The sequence below is a fragment of the Manacus vitellinus genome, unplaced genomic scaffold, assembly GCF_001715985.3.
Source record: "Manacus vitellinus isolate BGI_N305 unplaced genomic scaffold, ASM171598v3 scaffold_10_pilon, whole genome shotgun sequence".
NCBI classification, from domain to species: domain Eukaryota; kingdom Metazoa; phylum Chordata; class Aves; order Passeriformes; family Pipridae; genus Manacus; species Manacus vitellinus.
In genome coordinates, this window is record NW_021938838.1 from 2,473,991 (window position 1) to 2,499,387 (window position 25,397).

At 50.2% G+C, this 25,397-nt stretch overlaps 2 protein-coding genes across 4 annotated transcripts in view; both read right to left on the bottom strand.

Moving 5' to 3' along the window:
• Window positions 1-308: 308 nt before the first annotated feature.
• NRN1L (neuritin 1 like) lies at window positions 309-3,131 on the bottom strand. The gene is given in 4 exon segments (XM_029965018.1): window positions 309-360; window positions 362-583; window positions 677-851; window positions 3,071-3,131. Coding segments are annotated over 4 exon segments (510 nt in total).
• Window positions 3,132-4,001: 870 nt separating this feature from the next.
• EDC4 (enhancer of mRNA decapping 4) overlaps window positions 4,002-25,397 on the bottom strand; it is a 28,545-nt gene continuing 7,149 nt past the window's right edge. Inside the window, exons 8-28 of one of the 3 annotated variants that reach the window (XM_029964828.1) lie at window positions 25,232-25,315; window positions 24,607-24,702; window positions 23,473-23,575; window positions 22,851-23,031; window positions 22,616-22,688; window positions 22,099-22,190; window positions 21,248-21,444; window positions 20,433-20,521; window positions 19,518-19,674; window positions 17,953-18,416; window positions 16,261-16,362; window positions 15,136-15,288; window positions 14,173-14,209; window positions 13,180-13,360; window positions 11,558-11,713; window positions 10,726-10,841; window positions 9,877-10,042; window positions 8,552-8,738; window positions 7,137-7,356; window positions 6,262-6,425; window positions 4,002-4,998 (exon numbers count right to left, since the gene is read on the bottom strand). In XM_029964828.1, the coding sequence (XP_029820688.1) occupies window positions 4,806-4,998; window positions 6,262-6,425; window positions 7,137-7,356; window positions 8,552-8,738; window positions 9,877-10,042; window positions 10,726-10,841; window positions 11,558-11,713; window positions 13,180-13,360; window positions 14,173-14,209; window positions 15,136-15,288; window positions 16,261-16,362; window positions 17,953-18,416; window positions 19,518-19,674; window positions 20,433-20,521; window positions 21,248-21,444; window positions 22,099-22,190; window positions 22,616-22,688; window positions 22,851-23,031; window positions 23,473-23,575; window positions 24,607-24,702; window positions 25,232-25,315 (3,211 nt within the window). In that variant the 3' untranslated portion in view covers window positions 4,002-4,805. The remainder of the gene's footprint in view (window positions 4,999-6,261; window positions 6,426-7,136; window positions 7,357-8,551; window positions 8,739-9,876; window positions 10,043-10,725; window positions 10,842-11,557; window positions 11,714-13,179; window positions 13,361-14,172; window positions 14,210-15,135; window positions 15,289-16,260; window positions 16,363-17,952; window positions 18,417-19,517; window positions 19,675-20,432; window positions 20,522-21,247; window positions 21,445-22,098; window positions 22,191-22,615; window positions 22,689-22,850; window positions 23,032-23,472; window positions 23,576-24,606; window positions 24,703-25,231; window positions 25,316-25,397) is intronic. The other 2 variants (XM_029964830.1, XM_029964836.1) reach the window with 2 other exon arrangements.

Below are 25,397 nucleotides of genomic sequence, written 5' to 3' on the forward strand. Positions count from 1 at the left end.
CTGGGGCTCCTGGGGACAGAGCCACTGACCCTCCCTGCTGGCCCTGCTTGGCGACTGATCCAGGGAGCATCTCCTCTCCAATTCCTGGAGCTTGGGAAGGGTGTGAGGGGCATCCCGTGGCAGAGAGACAGGAGAAATGTAAAAGTGTCTTTTAATATAAATATAGATCCATCTGAAGTGCTGCAGGAGAGGACCGTGCCCCGCGAGGGATGCCCGGGATGGTGGGTGGGCTCAGTGGGTATCTCTTCCCGGCCAGCACCGGGGGGACCGACCCGGGGCGTCACCCGGGCACCCCCGGGTGGGCAGGGCTAGAGCCGGGCCACCAGCAGCGGCAGGGCCAGCAGGGCAGCAACGCGGGGTGCAGGGGGGTGCCGAGCCCCGCAAGCGTGGCCCTGGGTTGGTCTCAGCGGCCGGCGAGCCCCGGGCGCTGGCCAGGCGTCCCCGGGAGCTGCACAGCTCCTGCAGGTTCCCCTGGAACTGGATCTTGCGGGACTCCTGGCGCAGCGACTCCCAGATCGCGGACGCTTCCACGGGGCATTTCGACAGCACCTCGCTGGCGCAGGTGTGGAAGTCGTCCCAGGACCTGGGGAGGAGGGCAGGAGTGGGGGGGATGCTGGCGGCAGGTCACTCGGCACATATTCCGTGGCGAGCCAGCGGGCCTCCCACAGGGAGGGACACTCTCGTGTGTGTGTCCAGCTCTCTACCGCACCTCTCGCCGCCATCTCTACTGCTCTGCTGCTGCGACGCTCGGGCCATGCTGTCCCCCAGGCTGATGAGGCAGCCGGCGCGAAGCCCTTGTAGAATGGTGTCGCACTGCCCGGCATGCTGCACGGGCTCCTGGCTCGCGACGGCTGGGGGGGCAACAGAGAGGAGAGACGGAAGCTGAGCACCCGGCGGACCCCCCGACAAGGCATTCGCCTGCCCCGGCTCGGGGGCGGCTGGGGTGAGATGGCAACGGGGTGGGGGTGACACCGGGGCTCTGAAACGTGGCGAGGGGCTTCTGCATCCCCCTGGACCCCCCGGCACCCCCTCCCTGGGCACTCGTAGCGAACCTTCGCTCCCGGCCCGGGACCCGGCGCGGCACAATGTGACGACCCCGCAGCGATGCTGCCATTAGCCACGGGGCTCCTGCCGGCCGCGTCGCCTCGGGCCTCCCCGGCTCTCCCCGGAGCCATCTGTCCCGGGCTTTATCCCCTGACAGCAAAGATTAATTTGTGACTACAACGGGAAAAAAAAAATCAGCAAACAAAGCAAAGGCTCAGCAAGCTGGAGTCCCTGCTCCGACTGCAGGGGGAGAGAGGGGGAAAGAGGAAAGGAAAAGGAAAGTGGAAAGGGGGAAGGGGAGACGGAGAAGGAAGAGGAAGGGAAAGGGGAAAGGAAAGAGAGAATGGAAGGGGAAGAGGGAAAGGGAAGGAAAAGGGAGGGAAGAGGAAGGAGAAAGGGGAATGAAAATGGGAAAGTGGAAAGGAGAAAGAGGAAAGGGAAAATGGAAAGGAAGGAGAAGGGGGGAAGGGAAAGGGGGAGGAAAAGCACAAAAGGAAGAGGCACAAGTGCAACTCTGGCTGCTTTGTCCTGAGAAGGCTCAGTTCCCTGCTCTGCTCCACAAAGGATTCACCACTGGCCATGGGATGATGGATGACAGGGTGTATTGGCCAGGGCTGTGAGTGCATCCATGGCCGGAGGAAGTCCCAAAAGAGCCAGTGTGTGGCTGGGTCACCAAAAAGGTGTGTGGCTGGGTCACAGGGAAACCCTGCATGGTCCCCAGCTGTGCCCCCAGGGGTCCCACAGGGCTAGAGAGATGTGGGTTCCCTGGGCCAGTTCATGGGAGTTGTGAGACTTTTGGAAGTGCCATGAGTGTGTGCCAGGGAGGTCTCCAACTGAGGACAGTCCTGCTGGGGACCCCTGTGGGAAGGTGACCCCAGAAGGAGCTGAAAGTTGCCCGGTGGCTGCTGAGGCAGCCAGGATGTCTCCAGGGAGCCGTGTGCCTGGCTGCTGGCATCCCATGCCTGCGCCCCTGGAACAAGGTCCTGAGCAAAGCACCTGTGGCCGAGACCAACAAGCCTGACAGCCCATCATGGGGCACAGCACGTGTTTGTGATGAGAACCCCCGAGCACATCACCGAGGACAGTCTCTGATGTCAGACACGTGGGGCACAAACAGAGCAGGTATCGATAAAGTGGGACCCATTGCTCCTCTTTTGACCCAGCCAAGCACATCTCCCACCAGCCCAGGGACACCAGCAGATGCCTACCCTCCGCCGGCTGGTCCCTGCTCCTCTGGGCTCCTTTAATTCCCGGCACGAGCCCTTCCCTCTGCCCAGCTCCCTCGGCAAAAGGCTGGGCAGGGCAGGCAAGGAAGAAGAAACCAGGAGGCTAAATCATCTCCACTACCCCGCTGAAAAACCACGGGGAAAAACCTGCCCCCCGGCTCCGTCAGGGAGAAAGCCCAAGGGAAACGCAGGGAAGAAGTTTCCCAGGGCGCTGCAGAGCATCGCTCGCTCCCAAGCGGGTGCCGACGCGGCCATCCTGCTCCTGGGGAAGGATGGGAATCACCCACCCTCTGAGCCTGAAATCCTCCCGAAGCTCGGTGGACCCTGCCCTCCACCCTCCGTGCGGCCGGACCAGGTTAACCCCAGCCCTCCCTCCCTCTTCAGGGTAGGGATGTCACTGGGTACCGCTTTGCCCCGCGTCCTCCCTCGGCTCACGGAGGAGCGGGAGAGTGCGGAGGGGACGCGCTGATGCCGGTGAGGTGCAGGACCTGCTGGATGACCCTTCCCCAGCGGTCATGGTGACGGAGGGCAGCAGGGAAAGCCAGGAGGAACATGGGGTGAGCACACGGGGCTAGTTCGGGACTGGAGAACCGGAGCAGGGGGACCCCGGACAGCGCTGCAAAGCCGGGTCGGAGCATCGCAGGACACGGGACAAGGGTGGGTGGATCGCTGAGCCGCGGGACAGCCGGGCAGCCCCGCTCCCCGCAGCTACAGGGGGCACCAAGAGCCGGAGGCGGCCGGGTCCCGTCCCACAGCACCCCCCCCCAGCCCCACCCCCCGCAGCCCGCCGCGGCACTCACCGAGGTGCAGGAGCAGCGGGCACACGACCACGCCGAGCAGCCGCCAGCAGCCGCCGCCCATGGTGCGGACCCCCGCGCCGCCGCCTGCCGAGTGTCCCCGCAGCCCGCAGCCCGTCCCGCTCCCGCCCCCGGCACCGCCCCGGACCAGCCCCCGGCACGGCTGAGCCGCCCCTGCCGAGGGGCGGAGGAGCCCCGGGGCAGGACCCCGCTCCTCGCAGTTCATCACGGAACGGTTGGCGGTAGAAGGCACATGAAAGACCACCTCGTTCCAACCCCCTGCCATGGGCAGGGACACCTTCCACTAGACCAGGTCGCTCTAAGCCACAACCTGGCTTTGGACACTTCCAGGGATGGGGCAGCTTCTCTGGGCAACCTGCGGCAGTACCTCACCACTCTCACAGGGGAGGATTTCTTCCTAATATCCAATCTAACCCTGCCCTCTTCAGTTTGAAGCCATTCCCCCTTGTCCTGTCACTCCATGTCCTTGTCCAAGGTCCCTCTCCAGCTCTCTCGGAGCCCCTTTATTGGAAGGTGCTCTAAGGTCTCCCCAGAGTATTTTCTTTCTTCTCTTTTCTGGGAGGGAGGAGCAGCAGCAGACATTTTTGCTGTGAAAAGGAGAATTAGTGTCCACTTCCCACAGCTGGCAGCCCACCACTACCTCCTGGCTCTCTCAGGAAGCAGAGATGGCTGGGCCTGGCTGAACTCACATGGGAAAACTTGAAGAGTCAGGAGAAAATCTGGGAAGAGAGAGGGCATCCTGGCCTAGGCTCAAGCCTGGAGATGGTTTGATATCCTCAAAGGCCATGCAGTCTTCCCTCCATCACACAGCAGAAGAAGGTCCCCACTTTTTTTTTTTTTCTCAAAAAGTTTTTTATTGAATTGTTCTTAATGTTATTTCAAAAAAAAAAAAAAAGAAAAACAAAACAAAAAACTCAAACGAACAAAAAAAACCCCCAAACAACAAAAAACCTTCAAAATTTAGATAAAAAGAAAAACCTTGGCGTAAGAACCGAAACTAATGCCTGAAACATAGACATGCTCCGATGCACAACAGAACCAGTGGCCCCCCCGGGGCTCTGGCAGCTCGCTGCTGCCTGAGCACCCCAACCCAGAGCCTCCCCTCGGGGCACTCCAGAGGCACCACCCCCTGCCCGACCCTGCCTTGGGTGGGCCAGACCCCCCCACTGGGGATCTGGAGTCAACCAACTTTGGAGTAACTAAGAACTACCTAACACACCTGAACTAACCGCTCCCGCTCAGCTGGTCCTGCGCCTCGGCCCCGCGGGGAGGAGGAGTTTGAGCCCTTCACTAAGATGTGGGTGCAGGTTTCTGGTCAGCCAGGAGCACGTGTCCCCGGCAGCCCCCGCACTCGGGGCTCAGCACACACCTCCCTTCTCCTTTGCTGATGGCAGCAGACTCCAAACTTTGAAAGGGGTAAGAAAATCCATCGGCTTCTGCTGCGTGCAACTGGGACTGCCAGCTAGGCCTCGGGGACGGATGGGCAGGTGAACGAGAGATTTAACTCTCTCAAAAAGAGGCTATTTAGGAAAAAGAAGCCAAGTGAACGTTCAGTGACTATTTGGAACTATACACAGACGGCGTTCGCCTTAGAGACATCACACGGGTGTCAATAGATTTCCTGGCAAGAGCTCTTAACACAAGCCATACATCGTTTGTAACTACTGATCTGCTGGGTGGGCTTGGGTGGAGCAGCCCACGAGGCAGCCAGGTCCTCCTAGGTCATGCTGGGGGTGACCAGGCCCTGGAGCATGATCATGAGGCGACGTGCAGACTTGCCCAGAGGGTTGTGAGGTTCCACCTGGAGGAACTGGAAGAGCTTCTGCCGCACCTGGTTCATGACTGACCCCATGTGGTCTCGGGTGATGGGGTCACTTTGGTCCAGGTGCATCACTGCGTCCTCCAAGTAACTGAAGGAGAGAGAGCAAGGTTAGAACCAAACCCAACAAGAGATCCCAACCCTACTCGGTTCATTTTAGCATTGAAAATGCACAGTTCTACTCCCCACCCACCCAAACTTTGCAGTATGTTCAAAATTTATTTCCTGACTCACAGCAGAGTCCACCTATCCCTTCCTTGACATTTAAGGGCAGCCTACAGCTCCCAGCCTGCCCCACCTGCCACACAACCTGGCTGCTGGAACCAAAGAAGGAGAAACAGCAAGAACTCCCCACGGTGCTGGAGGTGGCTCTCAGTAGATATTTTCTTTGATGCCTTTACAGTGCATGCAGAATTAGTCACTCATTAGACAGCAAAACCCCTCAGCAGCAAGGCTCAGTTCGTGTAGGGTTATTTTTAAGGTCTATCCAAGAAGAAGTGGGGGGAGAGCAAGACTTTTACCAGTAAGCCTCTCTGAAGCTCAGAGCTATCAGCTTTCAAACCACAGCCTCAGTAAGGGAATGTGGTCACTGCAGAAGGTTTCCACTAACAGACCAGTTTAAACTTCACAGCAACAGCTTTAGCCCCAGTTACCAACTTGACTGCAACTTGAATCTCTTTTCAGTTTTTCTGGCTTGCTTTATCTCTATTAAATCAAGTTTTTAACTCAACTCATTTTTCCATCCAAGCCACGTCAAAACCTGCAGGAACCTTAACAAGTTAGTTTTTTAAGGGCAGATAACAGGGTTTTGACTCACTTACTAAAAATGTTCATGGCAAGTATCAGCACAGTCACTATTTTGTCACACAAGCTTTGCTTGGAACATCTACCAGACACTATTGGAGTAGCTCCTGCTGCCACCTCCCACTGAGCCTTTCTGGGAGTCACGATGAGAAACTGCCAACACAAAGTCCAGTGACAGGTTAAGAACTGAGGACAGAGCAAAGCTGCTCTGGATACTATACTATCCAGGGAACATGGTACTGTCCCTATTTCTGCCTCCCCAGAGGAATCGTTCCTCGGGGAAAGGGGATCACTGCACAGACTGCAAATATTTACAGGCTGTGATCCCGGAGGTACCGGCACCTACAGCTGGGTACTCCGTGCACTACTCCCTCTGGGCAGCAAAGCTTTCCGTGGCAATGCTGGCATATTTTTCCAAGTTCCTGGTTGTAAACATGCCAGTAACAGGCTACAGAAGCTCCAACTTTTGTTGAAGCACCACCTTTCACTTCCAGGTAGTGAATTTAAAGCCAGTGCCAGAAACAGAACCCGATGCTCTGATCATACTCACTTCAACTTCAGTTCTGTACGAGTGCCCAAATCCGAGGAGAGCTGCTGGATGAGGGAGAGCAGCACAGGCTGGGACAGCGGGCACGGATGCTGTCCAAATACTTGCTGAGTATCCACAGTCTCACAGACATACAGAACCAGGTTGAGATCAGCTGCTGTTAGAGCCTGCAAGGAAGACACAGCTACAAATGCAGAGGAACCAACAGGCAGATGAGGGACACAGGACCTGCCCTCTGCCCTGAGGCACTAAATGGCTCAACAGCCTCCTCTGGGAGCAAACTCTGCTCCTGTGCTGTACATGCCAGCAGGGCCATGTTTAGGCTCCTGGTCTATGCTCTAAGGATACCTGTGTCTGTTCCAAGCTGAACAGGGCACAGCCAGACAGAGGGGAGTGGGTTACTGTCAGCAGCATGGAGAGGGCCATGCTTGCAGCCCCTGTCAGCCCACGGGCACGGCAATGTTATCATTCACAGAGGAGTTTTCCTGCAGCAGCTCAAACACATCTGCCTACATATCCAAAGGCAAAGGCAGGGCCAGGCCCCAGCTGCTAGATCTGCCTGGAGAGGCTTATGAAGCTGCTGCTCCTCAGGGGTGCACCATGTGCCACCACAATGGCAAAACACGCTGGTTCGCTGGAGTGCTGCCACTGTCCTGACAGGGCACGGGCAGGGATGAAGGAACTTCACTGTTACCAAACCGTGGAACCTGCATGGCTCTGGTTCCATCTGCATGAGAGCAACTCAAGCAGTCCACTGCCACAGGTCTTTTCAGTCAACTCCTGTGTAAGCTGAGTGGAACTATATCCCCACCCTACAGAGCCCCTTTTCCTCCCCATTCCCCAGTAAGCAGTGACTGACTGCCAGAAAAATGAGGTACCTGCTGGAAAGCTTGGTTGAGGTGTCCCTGCTGGAGCAGCTGAAGGATGTGAGTCTGCTGGGACTGGAAATCCAAGTGAGTAGAGGGGATGGGCGTCCCGGCTGCCGAGCGCATCGCCTGGACGATGCTGGAGGTGACAGCTGCCTGCTGCTCCTTCATAGCCAGGCTCACTTCTCCTTTAACCACTCTCTGCACCTGGGCCAAAATAGACTCCTGCATGCTAAAAAAACCAAACCAGAACAAAACCCATGGGTGTCTCGGAGAACGGAGAGCTGAGGGACAACACTGCACAAAGCTGGTACCAGTGAGAAAGCACAGGCTGGTTTGCTTTTTGTAGTGTGGCTCCCAAAGGGTTCAAACAAGTAACTCTGAGGCACAGGCATCAGAACTCTGTGGCCAACACCACCATGTCCCAGGGTGTGCATGCAAGATGCTGGGACTCTGTGCAGGAGGAAAGTGATGTTTCAGGGAACTAAGTCTCTCATTTCATGTTTTAAATCTTTAATGTTTCTGGTTTACAAGCAAGGTGACTAAACCGTGGGGTCATCCCTGAACGGGCCCAGGTTCCTGCATCAGATCCATCAGATGCAGTTCCTGGCATGCAGATGACACCTTTGGAATGAAAACACACACTGTGTCGGTGACTTCTCCGCAGAAGAGCACTTCACAGTGCAGGCTCTGCACCTTTCCCCCACAAGGGCTGGATTCTCCCCTCTTACGAAGGGCACAAGGCATCAAACCTGCTGTCCTGCAGGTAGAATTGCAGGACCTCCCTGGGAGCAAGCACAGCCCATGCAACAACACCAGGATTTACTTGGGTGGCCTTCATGGCAACTCTGGCCTGCATGGACGACCCCATTGTGCTCTGAGGTATGTTCTAGTGGCCTCAAATGGGGGTGTTCTGCCCTGCAGGTGACCACCAGCCAATTTTAACACAACCTGCCACCAGCCTCACAGCATGAACGTGCTGGAGGCACCGCCGGGATCACATCCTGGAAGTGGGAGGGACAAGCACAGATTGCTGCAGAGCTGCTGGGAGGAGAGAGAGTAGCCTGCAGAAACTCTATGCCTGAGGACACAGAGTAAAGAAAAGCCTTCAAGAGACTTTTCTGAAATGATCTTCAGGAAGTGTTCAGACTTGAGCGGCCTTTGGGGCTGCCTTAGGTCCTTCTGTCCTCCAATGTGCACACGGGATCTTGGGAAAAGCAGTCCCTGACCTCCCAGCTATACAGCTCGTTGTCAGAAACCTTATGAGGGCAACAATTCCACCAGCCCACGTGCTTTACCTTACCGTGCCAATGAGCAGCCCCACAGGACCCGTGGCAAACTCCACAACGGAGCAGGGAGAGGTGCTCGTGACACGTGCATGTACCTGTCACCAGCATTTCCTTCCATGAGCCCAGTTGCCAACTTACTTGCCCACAATGATGTGCAGCTGGTGCTGCACCTCGGCGTGGACACTGGCTGCCACGGTGGATGCCAGCTGCTCCGTGGTGCTCTGGAAGGTGCTGATGAGCTGTCGAAGCTGATTCAGCAGCGGGTCCCGGACCTCCTGTTCTCGTACCTTCTTGTTCTTCAAGTGAGTCTCGAGCTGCTGGATATCTGCAACAAGCAGAGGGGGAGATGTCTGTGCCATCTGTAACCTGTGGAGATGATCAGGGCAGAAATCCTGCACGTGCTGCAGCGGGAACAATTCCTGTGCCAGGGTGTGAGCACAGGAGAGGGCAGAACACACAAGCCTTGCTTTGGGCTGTGTTACACTAACCTAGAAACCCTGTTCCCAGCCTCCCCACCACGTAGGATCACACAACACAGCAACAAAGCTGTGAGTTCTCTTACAACAGATTTTTACGGGTGTTCTTTGTTCAGGGGAGATAAAGGTGGGAGTGAGGGTGTTTTGTTTCATACACAGTGTGAATTGTGATCTGTGTTACTTCAATGCTAATGAAGAAAGAGGAGGAACATTCCTGACAAAAAAGAAATCATGCCTGCAGAGATTAAAGAGCTGTATTTGAAAGTACTTTTTGAACTGGTCTGATCAAAAGGGAGAACATAAAACTCTATTACTTGTGGGACACTTGTGAGGAAGAGGAAGGGTGCAATATAAACAGCAGCTGGAGACACTCTGCAGCTCTATGGCCAACAGAAGTTACTGGCCACTTTCAGGCCCCCTCAGAAACCAGCTCTGCAGAGTAATACCTGCCTGACCTCCCAGAAGGCCAAGGACCTCAATCCCAAGCCTGAGAACATGAAAGATCTTCTCCAGTGCATCAGTGTATAGTCTTTTCTTACTTAAGGGTATATTCTTCTTGTTTCCAGTCTGAATATGTCTACACTGTTCAGCCATTATTTAACCTCTGGTCATCCCTGTACCCTTCTCTAAGTCTTCTCCAACCCATTATCCCTCTGAGATGAGGGTCTAGCTGCAGAACTGCCACCCTCTCCCTTCGTCATCTTCCTGACACCAGGATGGGGTCATCCTACAGCTGGGCTTTACAACTCAGTAGCAGAAGTCACAGATTCACAGAACGTGGCTAAATGTTTCACTACATGGGCTACAAAGACCAGAGGTGAATCTCTGTTCCTACAGCACCACCCACAAAAACCTCCTCACTTCTTCTTCTGCTTCCCAAGTGTGAAATGGAGCACAGGGATGGGCAAAGGCCTAAGGTCAACGTGTTGCCAGACACTAATGCAAATAGACTGTGCAGAGAAAACTTGAAGAAGAAAACCCACTTACATTCCTGTGTGCCCTGCTTGAAGGTGTCATTGATTTGCTGGAACATGGACTGGCAGCTCTTCTCGAAGGCCGGCAGCACAACACTCTGGAATGCTTCCCTGTACGCCGACTGGATCGGCCCCTGCAGGGTGTCGGCCGTCGCCCTCACAACAGTATCTGTAAGGTTCTTACAAGCACACACAGAAGATGCCAGAAGATTAAGAGAAGCCTGATGCAGACTAAGGATGTGAACAAACACTGCAGGTCCCTGCAACACACCCATACCAGACAAAGACAGCCCAGTTTCAGGAGTATGCATTCCCTCAGCTCTTCCCACTGACCAGGCTGCACCATGACCACATCTGACCACATCTGCCTGCTGAAGGGCTGCCCAAGAACATCACCATTTCCCTGCAGTTCTGCTGCAGAGCAAGGGAAGATGGCCCAGACAGGCACAGCTCCTTTCCCCTTCCCCTCCTTCCCTCCCACAAACCACCATTCCCTGCCAAGGTAAGCAAGAAGCTTGTGCTCCCTAAATAACATAGAAATGGAGAACAGAGTGGAGACAGTCAAACTTTCACCACCTGCCTGACTGAGTTGGCCTTAAAAGCCACTGCTGTGGTGAGAATCTCTACTCTAGTAGAAAATGAACAACCTGGTAAATGAAAAAATGTGTTAATGAAGCAAAGCGGGCAGGGGAGCGTACAACAAGCTTGTTCTCCTAATGAGACCAGGAAAGAGAAATTAGACCACTGGCAGCTAAACTGGCATTACCTGGAGACAGAGGTGAGGGGAAAAGGTAGAAGAAGTTGCTACCCAAGCAGGTGACAACTCAGTGTCCCCAGGAAAAGCTGGTCTGGTTCTCCTTACCTTTGATTTCACTAGCTTGGTGATACTCTCTTTCAGTGTCCCCTCAACAGCAGTGAGCTTGGCAGCAACGGTGTTACTCAGCTGGCTGACAGCAGGGTCCATGCTCTTGGAAATGCCTACACACAACACAAACAAGACAAAGTTGCAGTTTTAAGCCTTAAGTCACACTTCAAAACCCCAAAAAGAAAATGGAATCAAACCATTCTTGGATATAACACAGTGAGGGACAACGATCACAAACTTTGGTTGGGAAGCTAAGGTTGGACATTTGGAAAAACTTTTTGCTAGGAAGGTGGCACAGCTCTGGAAGTCACCAGAGAGGCTATGGAATCTCCAGCCTTGAAGGTTTTCAAGACTTGGAGTGACAAAGTCACAGCTGACCTGGTCTGGAATAGCAGGTAGCCCTGCTTAAGGCAGCTACTGGTTGAAGGCTTTCCACTAGCATTTTTTGGAACATTTCTTTACATGGATGGTGCCAGTGCATCAAGGAAGGGCAAAGACAAGCTGAAGTTTGCTCCAGCCAAGTCTCAACATTTCCAAACTCATCATATCTTTCACCTTCCTCCACTGAACAGACTCCAGAGGCTTTATGGATTTATAACGGAAGGTCAGACCACACTCTCTGGAAAGGCATTCCCTCTGGGAGTCTCACACTCCTCCTAAACCACAGCTCCTCTTTTCAGGTTACAGAGGGGCCCACAACAGTTTGATGTGCAGTGACTACTCTTCATGCAACCCCACTTCATATAGTGCCAACTCTTGGGCAGAGTGTTTTCCCTCCCTCTGGAGCTAACTAGGGATTCACCTCCCAAACCCAGGCACCAACACTCACACTGGGGCACACTCTTCTTCATCTCATCACGAATGGTCCTCTCCAGACGGTTGCACACAGCTGTGGACAGGGACTGAGAGAGCTGCTGAGACAGATGCTCCTGGAGCTGCCCATTGCGCTGCTGCCCTTCCGTCAGCACTCGGTCTAGTCTTCTCTCTAAGGAGAACACATGTTAAGGAGCACAAACAATGGATTTCCTCTCTACCCACAACACTCCTATCCAGAAAGATGTACAGCAGCCTCACCACTTGGGGCTCAGTCAGTGAGAGCAAACTTGCAGCTCTAGTGAAAGAGGTGGTCTAATAACATGACTGCTGTGTTCCTATAAACAGGGTGCTCTTAAATGATCAGGGTGAGAGAAGAGCTCTGGAAGATGTGGTAGAAAATTCAAACAGCTAAAAGAAGCTCAACACTAGTGTTCCCTACCTATTGTGGATTAACCTAGTTGAGAAGGCCTTGACAGGGTTTAGCAACAGCAAAAACAGCAGTATGTTATCAATGTTGTTTTGGTCACAAATCCAAAAGTTAACACATGTGAGCTGCTGTGAAGAAAACTAACTCCATCTGAGCCAAAACTAGGACACTACAGAAATTAACAAGCCCAATATCCATAAAAAGCAAATTGGTAAAAATATTTCTACAGGATGGAATTAGTGGACATAAGTGCATGGAAGCAGATCCAGGCTTCAGGCTACTCATACTTCATGAAGCACCTAAGCTCTCTAAAGAAGCCAACACACAAATACAGCTTAAACAAACAAATAAACCCCTACAAAACAAACAATGAAATGCCAATTCAATTGCTGACAAAACTCAGTGCAGACATGAAGTTGTGCAGAAAGGGAAAAACTATTCTAGTATTACAGTACAGCTCTAGACACTGAAATTCAGTAGAAAGCTATTTAAACTATCTATGAACATCAGCCTGATGGTCAAAAAAGGAAAATCCAAAACTATTTAATAGAGAAAACTGCAATCATAGAAGTTAAGAGTGGTGTCAGACCTGATATGGGCTAGAGCTGCTCATTTGGGGAACATTCAGTGAAGCAAAAGGTGCACAGGACACCAGCTACTCACAATACAATAAAAATAATTGGATCCCAGGTTTGAAGGCACCAAAAGAAAATACTTTACAGAAACACACAAGGGACCTGTAGACCACCAGATGTACAAATGTGTGCAGACAAGACAATTCTATATCCAGCCATGCAGTATGGCAGTCAGATGCTATTTCTGGTGCAAGTACTGACTTGCCTTAAGGAGGAAAGGAAGGAAAGGATCATCCCATAATTACTCTTGTGCAAGTGGCCACTGCCTGAGCTCAGATAATGTATTAGGTGCACCTCTGGTTACACCAGCACTGCAGCACTTATGGCCTAATGGATAACTAAGATTAAGTGGAATGGAGAGAGTGTCAGTTCTTCTCTGCTGTATTTCTGAGCTTCTTGCCCTTAGAAAGGGACTGAGATGGACTGAAATAGTTGTACTACAGCAAGGTAATCACACTGCACCTATGGCCACACGCTCCCAAGATCCTTGAACTTCCTTTGCCTTCCTCATGCCTCTAGTCTGCCTTGCAGCCTTGCACTCAGCTGCCACTCAACATTTGCAAACAAGGATACGCTCCTGCTCCTGCTGGGAGTCAACCACCCTCTCCATGTGGCCCATGAGGGAGCTCTGAATGGCATCGAGGTGGTTGGTGAGTCTCTGCAGCAGCTCCATCTGGTTCTGCCGCAGGTCGGAGAGCTCCCGCTGTTGGCTCCTCAGAATGCACATCAGCTCATCCTGGAACTCTGCTGTCACCTGAGCGTGGAGAGGACAAGCATTCATTTCCAACAGGATCAGAGATCAGTTGAACTTTCTGCTCAATACTGAGTCAGCCCCCTGTTCCTGGAACTGGTGTCTAACATATAATGCAGAAACCAGGGCCAGCCTGTTTCTAGGAACTTTTGTCCCAAGGCATAAACTGATAAAGCCAGGTTCCTGCATGGAATTAATAAATGGTTGCCTAGACTATCAACTGTTCAGATTTGAGACTCCCTTCAAAACTCTGGCATCTAAAAGAACACAGAAGAAAACAGATTTTATTCACTTCTAGCCAGGTACTGAGAGTGTGTTCAGGCCTCCAAATGGAAATAATGACCTCAAACACTTATGAAAGGGTTGTGCAATCAGGACAACAAGGAGGTTCCTTAGAGCACTTCTTCAGCTCTTTCACTTACTTCTGAATAACCAAACAACTGGAGAAGTATAAATCTATAGTTTGCTGTCTCTTCACATGCTCAAAATAGCTAAAGGAGGCACACACATCAAGGGCAGGTATGTGTACAGGCCAGTCCAACTGCAACCCCTCCTTTGCTTGGGAACAGCTTGTCTTGCTGCCAGTGCAGGCACAGGCAAAGGTGAGAAGGAAGTCATCAGTCTGCAGAGCACAGAGCAGCTCCTCCTCTGCTGTGTGGCAGCACAGAGCAATGCCAAGCTCAAGTGCAGCCCCATCTCAATGTGCTGGGGCACGACTCATCGTACTTTTCAAGGAACTGGGATGAACTTTCTCTAAGGTCTTCAGTAAAACAGTAAACAGAGCTGGAGCATCACACAGAGCAGCTCTGACTCACCTGGTTGTTGGAAGATCTTGGTGACTGGTTCACATCCCTGAAAATAAAAAGAGAAAGAGTAGTAACCCAGTTATGTCAATTAACTTCTCTTATTATCCAAGTCTTCTGCCAAAACAGATCACACATTTTATGGTTGCTTTAGATTTTACACTCCAGCTCATATTTGTTTTGCCTTAGTGTAACATGGAGAGTGAGGGGAAGGTGATGAAATCCCAGCCCCTGCAGCACTCTGACTCTATCATTTGAACTATTCCTTACACTCTGAAGTTCCTTACAGAGTGGTCCCTTTGCAGGGAGAAGACTTTAGCCAGTTGTTAAGGAGGACTGTTACAAAGAACAGTACACACTGATTTTTCAATTTTGTCTAAATTTGAAGCCAGGGAAGACCTTCCTAAAAAGCTTTTAAAGGTCTTATATTTTACACCAAAGAAAAAACAAGTATACATTTGTTAAAATTTAGAATTAATCAGCCTCAAATTATCTATAGTGATACCTACTCTCAAGCTGAAGGACCCAGTGATGCACTCCAGCTTATACAGCAGACTAAAGAAAAATATTGAACTGATCCACTAATACTGCATGTCTCCATTAAAGTCACAGATCTATGAAGGAAAGTAAACATTTGTGGTTCCCAGGCAGCATCCACTAAGCAACTTTAAAGGGACCAAGGAAAAATGAAAGTAATTTTAGAAGCCAAGAACTTCTGGGCCCAGGCTATATTTTGGATTTTGAGTCCCAGCTGGAAAGACAGTGCAGAACTTATTCCCGTGCCCCTGAGTGGGGATCAGTGGCAGTGTCGGAGTAACCAGCAACACCTTCTGTGGAGTTACTGCCCTTTGCACAGGGGGGTGAGGGTTGGGACCACGTGGCTGCTGCCCAGCCTCAGACCATAATGGCTACCACAGGTTGTGGCCCTGCACAGCAGGCCCCACAGCCACCTGTACTCTGGCAAGCCCAGCGTACCCGTCATCCTTCTTGCCCTTCCGCTTTAGCTTCGGGGAAGCCCGGGGGGAAGCCTTGACTTTCCAGTCCTTCACAGGCAGCCTCTGCGCAGATGCTTTGGCACCAAATCCACCTGATGTAGAAGCCAAGCTTGCAACTTCATCATCATGGTCACTGTGAGGGAACAGCAGGGAGAGGACACCCATCACTCGCAGTACCAGACAGCGCTGCCTTCGCCGAGCGAGGGGATGCACACGTGGCTCTTCATCCACACATGGCCAGAGTCACACAGCTAAGGACACCCCCACCCTGATCTTGAACAGAGACACCTCTAGAGCTCAGCACAGGCTGCTCTGCTTTGATCCAGGTCTGCTCAGGCTGAGCTCGAGTGCTGTGTAGCAAGGCTTGAAGGGTCCCTGCATTAGGGACAGCCGTGGCTCAGGCAGCGTGGTGGAACGATGCCTGTCCTTGCTGCACACACACACACACAAACCCTAGGATGGCCTAGCAGGGAACCCACTCACAGCACATCCTTACAGCTTTACAGACAACAGGTAGTGAACGTAGAAAGCATTGCAGGAACAGAGGAGAATCAGGTGAGCCTAAGAAGTCTGTGATCCTCAGTACCTTGGAGACTTTCACCTGCTGACCAGCTCTCCAATACAGGCTGCACATTTCAGTCTGAATTAAAGTGTGGATTACAAATTAACCCTCAGCTGTCTAAGAGGGCTGAGCATGTCAGGCACACAGAATATGCCCACAGAGCTTTAGGGGGGCTTGTGAAAGATGTCAAAAGCAAGAAACTAATTCCTGAGGCACCCTTACTATGTTATCTAAGGGACAGTGTTTGGAAACTGATGCCTTAGTAAGTTTTTACTGGTAATTAAATCAAGCTTGGTCCATGCTCTTAGAAGCAGCACAATCAAACCCTTCCCTACAGAAGCAAACTGGAGAGTGCAGAGGCCAATCCCGAGATCAGCTGAAGTCATCAGAACACTCCAGAAGCTGGGCTGCACACACACATTAAGTCAGGAGACAAAGCAGAGGCATTCACCCCACATGTGAAGGCTTGCTGAGGACAGAAGCACAAATGCAGCCTGAACTGAGTCCATGCAGGGTGAGAGAGGGGGCTGAGCACTCTGGTACCTTTGCTCTGCACTGGCATCCTGGCTGTCATGCTGCAGCAGGTGGTAGCTGTGTCGGTGGTACGAAGAGCTCTTGTGCTTTTCTTCAACCTCATCCCTTGGGCTAGAGGGGAAAAAAAAAAGGAAAATACCATCATGATAGTCTCTTTAAGCTTGGATATTTTCTCTCTCCACGTCTCATGAGAGATCCTGATAGAAAGTCTGCAACAAAAAACAAGAGCACACCGATCTCACAGATCCAGAAAGCAGCAGGTGTTGTTTAGAGGCACTGAACATTTGAACTTCTCCATGTGCTTTTCTGGTGGCCTTAAGAAGGGGAAGCAGCTCAGCTATGCTTCCAGCACTAACCAAGAACAATTTCCCAACAGACATTCATTCAAGACAGGTAGGTCACTACCCAAACCTGGTAGCACAGCACACTTCTGTGAATGGCATCATCTTGGGTTTGTTTTTCCTCAAGCAATACTGATCACTGGAGCAAAAATCATCAGTGCTTCTCAGTTCTTTCAAGTGTCTAACAAAGTGTGTGAATTTGATGAATCAGTTCTAGCAGACAAACAGAATTGTAAGAGTGGATCCAGTTCAAGTTTCATTTTTGAAAGGAAACTGCAAGTGCTTCTAGGCTGTAAGCTGGGTCTGCCTGAATCCAGCTTGCAGGATGACCTTTAAACAGAAGTGAGCACTTGTAAAATCTCTCAGGGACAGCTGATCTGACATTCTGATACGAGAAGTCCTGAAGAATTAAAAGACAGAGTGAGATTGACGGGAGTTGCAAAATCCTATAAAAGTATTTTCTCAAGTTCATATTATGAGTAAAAGTGAAAACATTGTGTATAGACACAATGTTGGTGTCCTCCCAGAGCCATTAGAGTTGGGACTGTTTTCTGAAGCAGCATCCTCAGGTATGGAAGCACAAGGTGAGGCCTTTCTCTTGCAATTCTGATCAGGGAACAGTCCAGGATTACCTGAGGGACAACACTGACCTCACAGCCTGCTAGTCCTGCTCAAAAGGAAAGTATTTTCAGGCTGTGATGTGCATGTAGCCCTGGCCTAGACACTCTAGAGATGTTAGATGCTGTTCCTATCCCCCTACAAGACATGGACACTAATTTTATAATGAATCCCAGTACTGCTCCAGCAGAACAACCTGTTCCTGGTAAGCAGGCTAAGTGATGTTGCACCACTCTGCATTTCTGCTCCATGGAGACACTGACATTCACTTTCTGACTGCTAAAGTACTTTATAACACTAACTGCACAGAGCCAATCCTAGAAGAGAGATATACAATTAACCTATAACCAAATCTGTCAGTTATGTGCCAGTTGATTCAACAAAAGCCTGCAGGAATGCATCACCTGGGGCAGAATTTACCTTGTACTAGTTTGATTTCCAGAGTGCAAAAAAAAATCCTATCTCAAGTCTCCAGGCAAACATGAAGGCCAATGAAGTAGACTTTCCACCTTCTTAACAGAGACCATTTATGCTGCAAAAGGTATCAGTGAGCAAAAATGGTTAGAGCTGGCCTAGGAAGTTCAGGGCATAGCATACAGACAGAGGAGGGCTGACTCATCAGATCCTTTAAGGGAAAGAGGGATGAAGAACTGCTCTGAGTTAATCACAACATAAGACTTTTTCACCAAGCTGGCAATTTGACAAAGAAATTGCCCTGAGCCAGACAAACCCAAGGGATTACCTGTCTGCCATGCTGTTCCTGGTTTCTCTGGTTATGTCAGGAGCTGCTGGCCATGGCTGGCTCACAACACTGTCAGAAGACGCGTTTTCCTGAGTTAAAGCAGTCTCCAGTAATGATGGAGCATTCAGTCTGTCCACCTCCACTGGAGGCATGTCCAAAGAGTGGTGGCTGTGCTCGGAGTTGTGCCTGTTCCTGGGAGACAGTAAATGCAGGGCTGAGGCAGCGGAGGCCATGCTGTCTGCGTGGTGACTGGGCTCCAGCACCTCCCCAGGGAGCCCCGAGGGAGCCGCCGCGAAGCTGCGCTGCAGGGTCTCGGAAGCAATCTCGGGGATATCCTGGGACATGGCTGTGGAAGCCGAGGAAATGACGTCTGGCGAGCGCTCGCGGGTGGGAGAAGCCTGAGGCACCACCAAGGGCTCCACTTCCTGCAATTCCAGCGCTAGAGAGGAGTTTCCTGGAGCGACCTGAAGACAGAAATGAAACAAGAGCCTTCAGGGTAATGCAAGGACACCCCAAGAAGCCCCAGTACCTTACACCAACCACCTCTGGAATCAGCTCACTGGATCCTTTCCTCGTGTGATCCCTGGTTCCCACTCTTTCTGGAAAGGGGCCCCAGGACTTGTAATGGACTCTCAGCTGGGCTAACAATACTTAAACCTATGCTAGTTTGAACCCACTTTCAAAAGAAAATGCAACACCAGTTCCACCTCCCTGCTCTGCTCCATTTTGTGATGCAAAATGTTAGTTTTAACACTGCACATCTCCTGGACTGGAAACTTATTTTGGTTTCAAGCTTTGGTCATGATCCATTTTACACAACGCCTGGAAATGGAAATTTAGGGATAGGAAATGGCTATTTCAGACTCACCAGACCAACCAGCAGGAATAAACCCTTCCAGGTAGCACTGTCTCCTAACACAAAGGCTGACCATGTCCAGCTACTGTGACAGTGACAGCACAAGCTAGAGCTGTCTCTAGTGTCAGAAACATGCTGTTCTTACACAAGGGCAAGTTCTATCAATGTAGGTAAGTAAACTGGGCTGCAGGTCTGTGCCAGCAGCTGTGTTTTCAAAAGGGCAGACACTGTCCCTATTAATATCCAAATAAATGTAATTTCACAGAATCCTAGAAAGGTTTGGATTGGGACCTTACAGATCATCTCATCCCAATCCCATTGCCACAGTCAGGGATGCCTACCACTAGACCAGGTTGCTAAAATCCCCATCCAACCTGGCCTGGAACACTTCCAGGGATGGGGCAGCCACAACTGCTCTGGGAAGTCTGTTCCAGTGCCTCACCACTCTCTGAATAAAGAATTTACTCCTAAGACCCAAAGTAAATCTACTCTCTTCTAGTTCAAAACCACTGCCCCTTGTCCTATCACTATCTGCCTGTGTAAAAATTCACTCTTCTTCTCTTTTATAAACCCCTTTAAGCACAGAAAGGCCACAATGAGGTCTCCCTGCAGCCTTCTCTTCTCCAGGCTGAGCAAGTGCAGCTTGTACAGGCACTTGCTGTGGTCCCTTGGCCCATGAGAAGGAAGGAAGCAGCATTTGGAGCCTTACTGGAACAGGTGCCTTTGGTGCTAGCTTGTCAGGGAGGCCTGGGATAAGAACTGAATGACTCCTAGGACTGGTCTGGAGACTGCTGCTACTGCTACTCAGCGTGAGGCTGGTGTCCAGCTGCATCTTGGGGCTCACAGCCAAGTCTTCTGATGGTCTGCTGAAACAGAGACACCAACAAATCAAGCAGGCCAAACAAATGATACAGAACTGAATCAAACACTCCAGGTGAGGAGATGGGATACACAGGTCCATGGAGGAGCCCTTGCTCTTTCCACCACCATCAGCTCCTCCCTGTCAACGAGCACCTTCATCTCCTAGGCCCCACAGAGCCCAAAGAGACACCAGGTGGAAACAAAAAAAAGAAAAAAAAAGAGGGGCACTGCAATATCTTAGAAATTGAGGAGTCAGTGAGAGAATGGACCAGTTGTATCTTCAGTGCACACGATACAGAGTTTAGGGAGAAAAAATACCCTACAAGATAGATCTCTCCCCTTTTCTCAGCCCCTAGAAGTGAAGTTCTTGCCTGTTATGCAGCCCAACCCACTGTGACACTGGTAAGATTTTCCTACCAGTCCCAATTCTCTCCCTCTCCTTGGTGGCTGCAGTGTTCTCTTACCTGTAAACAATGACAGCCCGTTGGGAGAAGCATGTAAAGCAACAAAACTGAGATGCAATAACAGAATCCCTACGAGGCACACGTGACACACTCTTGCTGGCCCCTGGGATGACAGCAGGCATGCTCCAAGCTGCATTAGGGATGCAAACAGCTGCCCATATAGGGATGTTGGGACTCAGGCCAGTTTCTGACTTTGGTTACAGTGTCCTCTCCTACAAGACATGCTAGAGCTCTGTGCCACCCTGAAGGCCTGGACTGGTTCAGCTGCAGATGGATTGTTTAATACATGTGCTAATTACCTGGGCATAGAGGCATCCGTGACAGAAGTGCTACTCATGGCTGTGACTGCAGTCAGGGAACTGGCACTGCTGCCTGGAGAGACAGTGATCTGTAAGGAAATACACAGTGGTCAGGAGGGGACAGAGCCCAACAGCAGAACTGAACCTGAGAATGCTGGCTCCAGAAAAACGCCTGAAGAGTCTTTGGTGAAGAGAGCATAGAAAAAAAATAAGTCTGAGCACTGCTAAGGTGCTCAGGTGCTGGTTGAAGGCAAGTCCCAAAACATCCTCATCACATGAACCATGGTTGCTTTTATTGAGGAACTGCTCCCCCCAGACAAAGTGGCATTCTGGTGTGAGCTCACCAGTGCCGAGGCAGAGGGCTTACGGCAGAGAGTGGGGGTACCACGTGGGGTCTCACGAGTCTGAACAGCCCCAAACCTGATCATTTCAGATGTGCATTTCCACAGGATGTGCAGGCATATTTTCTTCCATTACAGTTATATCATAACCCCAAACAACATGTGTAAACAGCAAGAGCAGTCTCCCAGCTTAGATACAGTTTTTAGCAAACCCGTATTTCCACACAGCACAGCTACATCAGCAGTTCTGCACCTAAACACAGCACTTGCAACACAAGCTTAGGCCAGCTTAGCATTTCAGATGTGCCAACATGCCTCTGCTCAGTCTGGTTACACACAGAGAGAGTTTCCTGTGTGCTCTGCATTCAGCCAGCAGAGCCCACCAGAGTCATTACAGCCTAGAAAGAGTGCCCAGAAGTACCAAAATCCAGCCCCATCCCTTGCACCACCATAACAGTGTGGATCTCTGGTTACCTGTTGAAGAGAAGTACTTGGTGTCATGAATGCATCTGGAGTCATCAGCTTGGGCTTGGCATCGTTTGAGAGGGAAAGGAAGTCTGCTGGCACAGGCAGGTCAGCAATACGCCGCAGGTCTGGTTGAGAGCCGTGCACTGATTCTTTTTCAGATCCCAGCCCTTCTGTGCTCAGATCAGCCATATGGTCTGGAAAGGCTTCCAAGGGAAAGATACAAACCGATTTACAGGAACTTCCCCCCAAAACTAAAGCTTTAATTCCACAAAGTATGAACTTCTGCCATTGCACGCCATGCTCGATTCCGAAAAGAACAAGCAAAAACCCCACAACATCCCAATCAAAGCTTAGGGCAAAGCAAATCCTGTGTTATGCTTACTCTTCATATGCTGGAGTGGATTTTATCAGGCTTTGATAATAAAATATCCAGGCTTCCTTTCTTCCCTAAATGCAAGCCCAGTTTAACAGCCACATCCCAGAATGGTGAATGAGCTGAAAGAGCACACCACAGACAGCCCAGCCCCCTCTACTCCCAGAGCTCTGCTGTCACTCCAATCTCTTCCACCTGACAAGAGACAAACCTCAAGTTTCCTGCACAAGTGCCAAATCACCTAGGAAGGTGAACTCAAGCATGCACAAAGCATTAGCACTCCTGGTCTAACATATCCCAAGCTCCAGACTCACACTGGGATCTAACCAACTTCCTGCCTCACTGCTACTCCATATTCAGAACCCTTTATCCAATTACACCACTCTAGTACAAAGAGACACCCAAAACTGCCCTTCTGCCGCCCCCTGCCAACAACCTTCAAAGGCTCAGCAACACTGAAGATCAATTTAACACACATGCTCACCAAATTCTTCATGGGAGCCATGGGAAGGCATGGGTGCACTCGTGTCAGGGCTATGAAGAGGCTGGAATCTAATCTGCACATCCTGTAGGGCCCTGAAAAGAAACAGGCATCTCTGATCAGCTTATGAATCATCAAGAGAAGCCTCTGAAGATTTCTCTTCACTGAACTGATTCCCTTGGAAAATGCTTCAGTGTTTTCTGCCTGCCACAGAAGGAGCAGAAGCTGATCCTCACTGAGCCATGTCATGCAGGGTATTTGAGAGACCTTTCCCAGGATTTGTACATGAGCACAACTCTTAAGCCACTGTGTACTCATGGCCACAAAAACACTAGCTTGCCACAGCACCATTCAGGGTTCCCTCCTGGTAAGGCCGTACACCCCACAACTAGAAGTTTCTATGGGTCCAAGTAGCTTTTGTTATGAGCAAAAGGATTTAAGTAAGTTAAACTTCTTCAGGTCAGTGCAGGGTTAGGACAACCACAGACAGCTGCCCATGGGAGCTGCCACACATACTCACTTGGTGTGCACACAGAAGAGTTTGATCAGCACGCCTGCTGCTGATTCAACAGCCCCAGTGCCCGGAGCACCTTCTGGAAGGGTGACAAAGGTAAAAAGTGAAGTTGGATGGTAACTACAAAGTACTACAAAACATCACAGCAGGATGAACAAGCAGCAGACAACCAGCACGACACAGATTCTCTTTATCAAAGAAATCCTGATCACACAGAAACCAAGTTTTCTTTGTCACTTACCTACACTCAAGTTGTCGTTCTCCTCCTCTGCTGGGAGCACCTCCGTGTGCCTCAACCGACAGCGGCTCACGGCCTGGATGCCAAAGCTCAGCACGGGGTGGGTAAGGAGGAACTCGGAGATGGAGCTGAAATAAGCCTTGCCCTCCTCTTGGTTCTGCATCAGCTCCATCACGTACAAGACCTGGAAGAATCAGAAGTGGTAAGTCACTGGGCTTCCAGAGCAGTGTATGTGTGAGGGCTCCAAAGCCAAGCACCTGAACTAGATTTGGAACAAGGAAAATAATGGGAGAAATAAAGCCTGGGCTGTTGAAATTTGAACCCTGGGAACCACACCCTTATCTAAGTCAATGTTGATCAGGAACTCAATCCTACTGTGCCAGACACAGGTATCTCCAAATGAGAGCTTTATAGAGGGTGAGAAATAATCCCCAAGGATTCCCAGGATTAATCAGCTGAATTGTTACCTTTTGTCAGTTTATGACAAAATAGCTGAGGCCAACCTCTGCATTTTCTACCACTAACATGCAAATCCCAACCTAGGCAGCAGTAGCAGTCACACAGAGGGCCAATTCTCCTTCAGTCACCATAACTCACACAGCCAGCAATGAAAGGAACCACTTACTTTCCTCCGCACATCGCTCAGTATCAGATATTCAGCAGAGAGGTCCAGACAGACTTTCAGGCTGGGAGGAGTACTCATGGAGCTGAAGATGTCAGGAGAAAAGCTAGATCCACAAATAAGAGGGAAGGGGTACAAGAAGTAAGGTAGATTAGATGATCAGAATGAGTGCTATGAAACTGCATAGTCAAAAAAACCCCCTAACAATATCTTGAGGAGTTTACAGCCATATTACAGTGCAACCACCTGCTAGAACACAAACACCATTGCTGAAATCAGTGCTGATTTCAGCTAAGAGGGCAGCAGGGAGATCACACAGTAGGATCTAGTTATGGATCCTGAACATTTAAACGAAAGGTGACAGTTTGTTGTTACTTAACATGTTCCACATTCATAGGAGTATGACAGTCAATGTTACAGATTTAAAAACAAAAATCCACCAAATCAAAATAACCCTGTCACAGGTTTTGGACCTTCTGTAGTATAAGGTGGAAAAAGCAGCACTCAGCTGTATGTCATATTCATCTCACTTTAAGAGGGCAAATCAGAAGTGGCCTTGAGCATGTGTGTGATCAGACAGGCCATGATCCACCATCACAAAAATAAAATCAGGGACCATAAGCTGAGTGAAGGGATGGACTAAAACACAATTTGAACTTCTGGACCCACATGGCTCAGCAAATAAGCCATGGAAAACTGCTTAAGTTCTATCAATATAGCAGCTCCTCATGCATTTAAATGAAAACAAAGTATTAATAGGAAAAGATCTAGATTGGCTACTGAATATCAAGAATTAAAAAAACCCAAACATTCAAGGTGTGCAGTTTTGGAATGCCTCTCCTCATGCTACAGGTCTACAGAACAAGGCAAAGACAACAGGTCTCAGTAACACCCAGGATAAAAGGATCAACCTCCTGGCCTTGCCAAAGCTTGACCTGACAGTGTGGCACAGCCCTGAGAGCTTTCAATGACAGGTCAGAATGGCAAAGGAGGAGGCTCAAAATGGGGCTAGAGTCTCATCAGAGACTCCATCAGAGATCAAGAATCACCTTTGCAAAGTAAGTATACCTGAAAATTAAAAGCTTTGTTACGATCCCAAATCCCCCCCTTCAGGAGAGTCAGCGCCTCAACACGTACCGGACAGTCTGCAGGCAGGTCCAGGACACAGTGCACCACATCTTCAGCTCTCTGTTCTGATCAGCTCCTGTGATGAGAAACCTCCAGAAGGGAACCCTACAGGTACAACACATCCAAGTTCTCTTAAAGAAGATCTGATCCTTCCCATAAGGACATTTTACAGAAAAGCTCCTCACAAGCCCATGGCTGATTTTGCCCAACTGTGTCTTAAAGTTCCCAGAAGATGAAGATTAGAAACCACTATAGTTCTCAAGAACCTTAAGGCCACAACTGACTGAAGAAAGAATAAAAATAAAAGCTGTATTTTCATCAGCTGCAGTAGAATTTCAGAAGATTAACAGGCCAGTTAAGACTGACCATACCACAAACCTGAGAATTCATCAATTCATCAATTTAGAATTTTCATTGTTTTCATGGAATTGGCACTAGGAATAAGGTCACTTCAGGCTGTGCTTCAGATCCTTATTTATTTCTCCATCACTAGAAAACTGACTACAAAGAGGACACGACTCACTTCTGCTACCAAGCTAAATTTTTACAAGTATGATTCAGTTACAAGGAACAAAGGTAGAGTTAGAAGATGCTGCTGAACTTTAATACTCCAAGTACAGGATTGTGGACTTACTCTGGGTCCTGTTTTTTATGGTTGTCACAAAAGAGCAGGCAGGAAAGAGGTCTGCCATCATGGGGTTTCCACTCGTGAAGACACCTGGGAAAGAATCAGAGAAAACATCCAAGTGTGCAGGGAGTGGTTAAATGAGGAAGAAGCAGGGTCTGAACACACAGCTCCT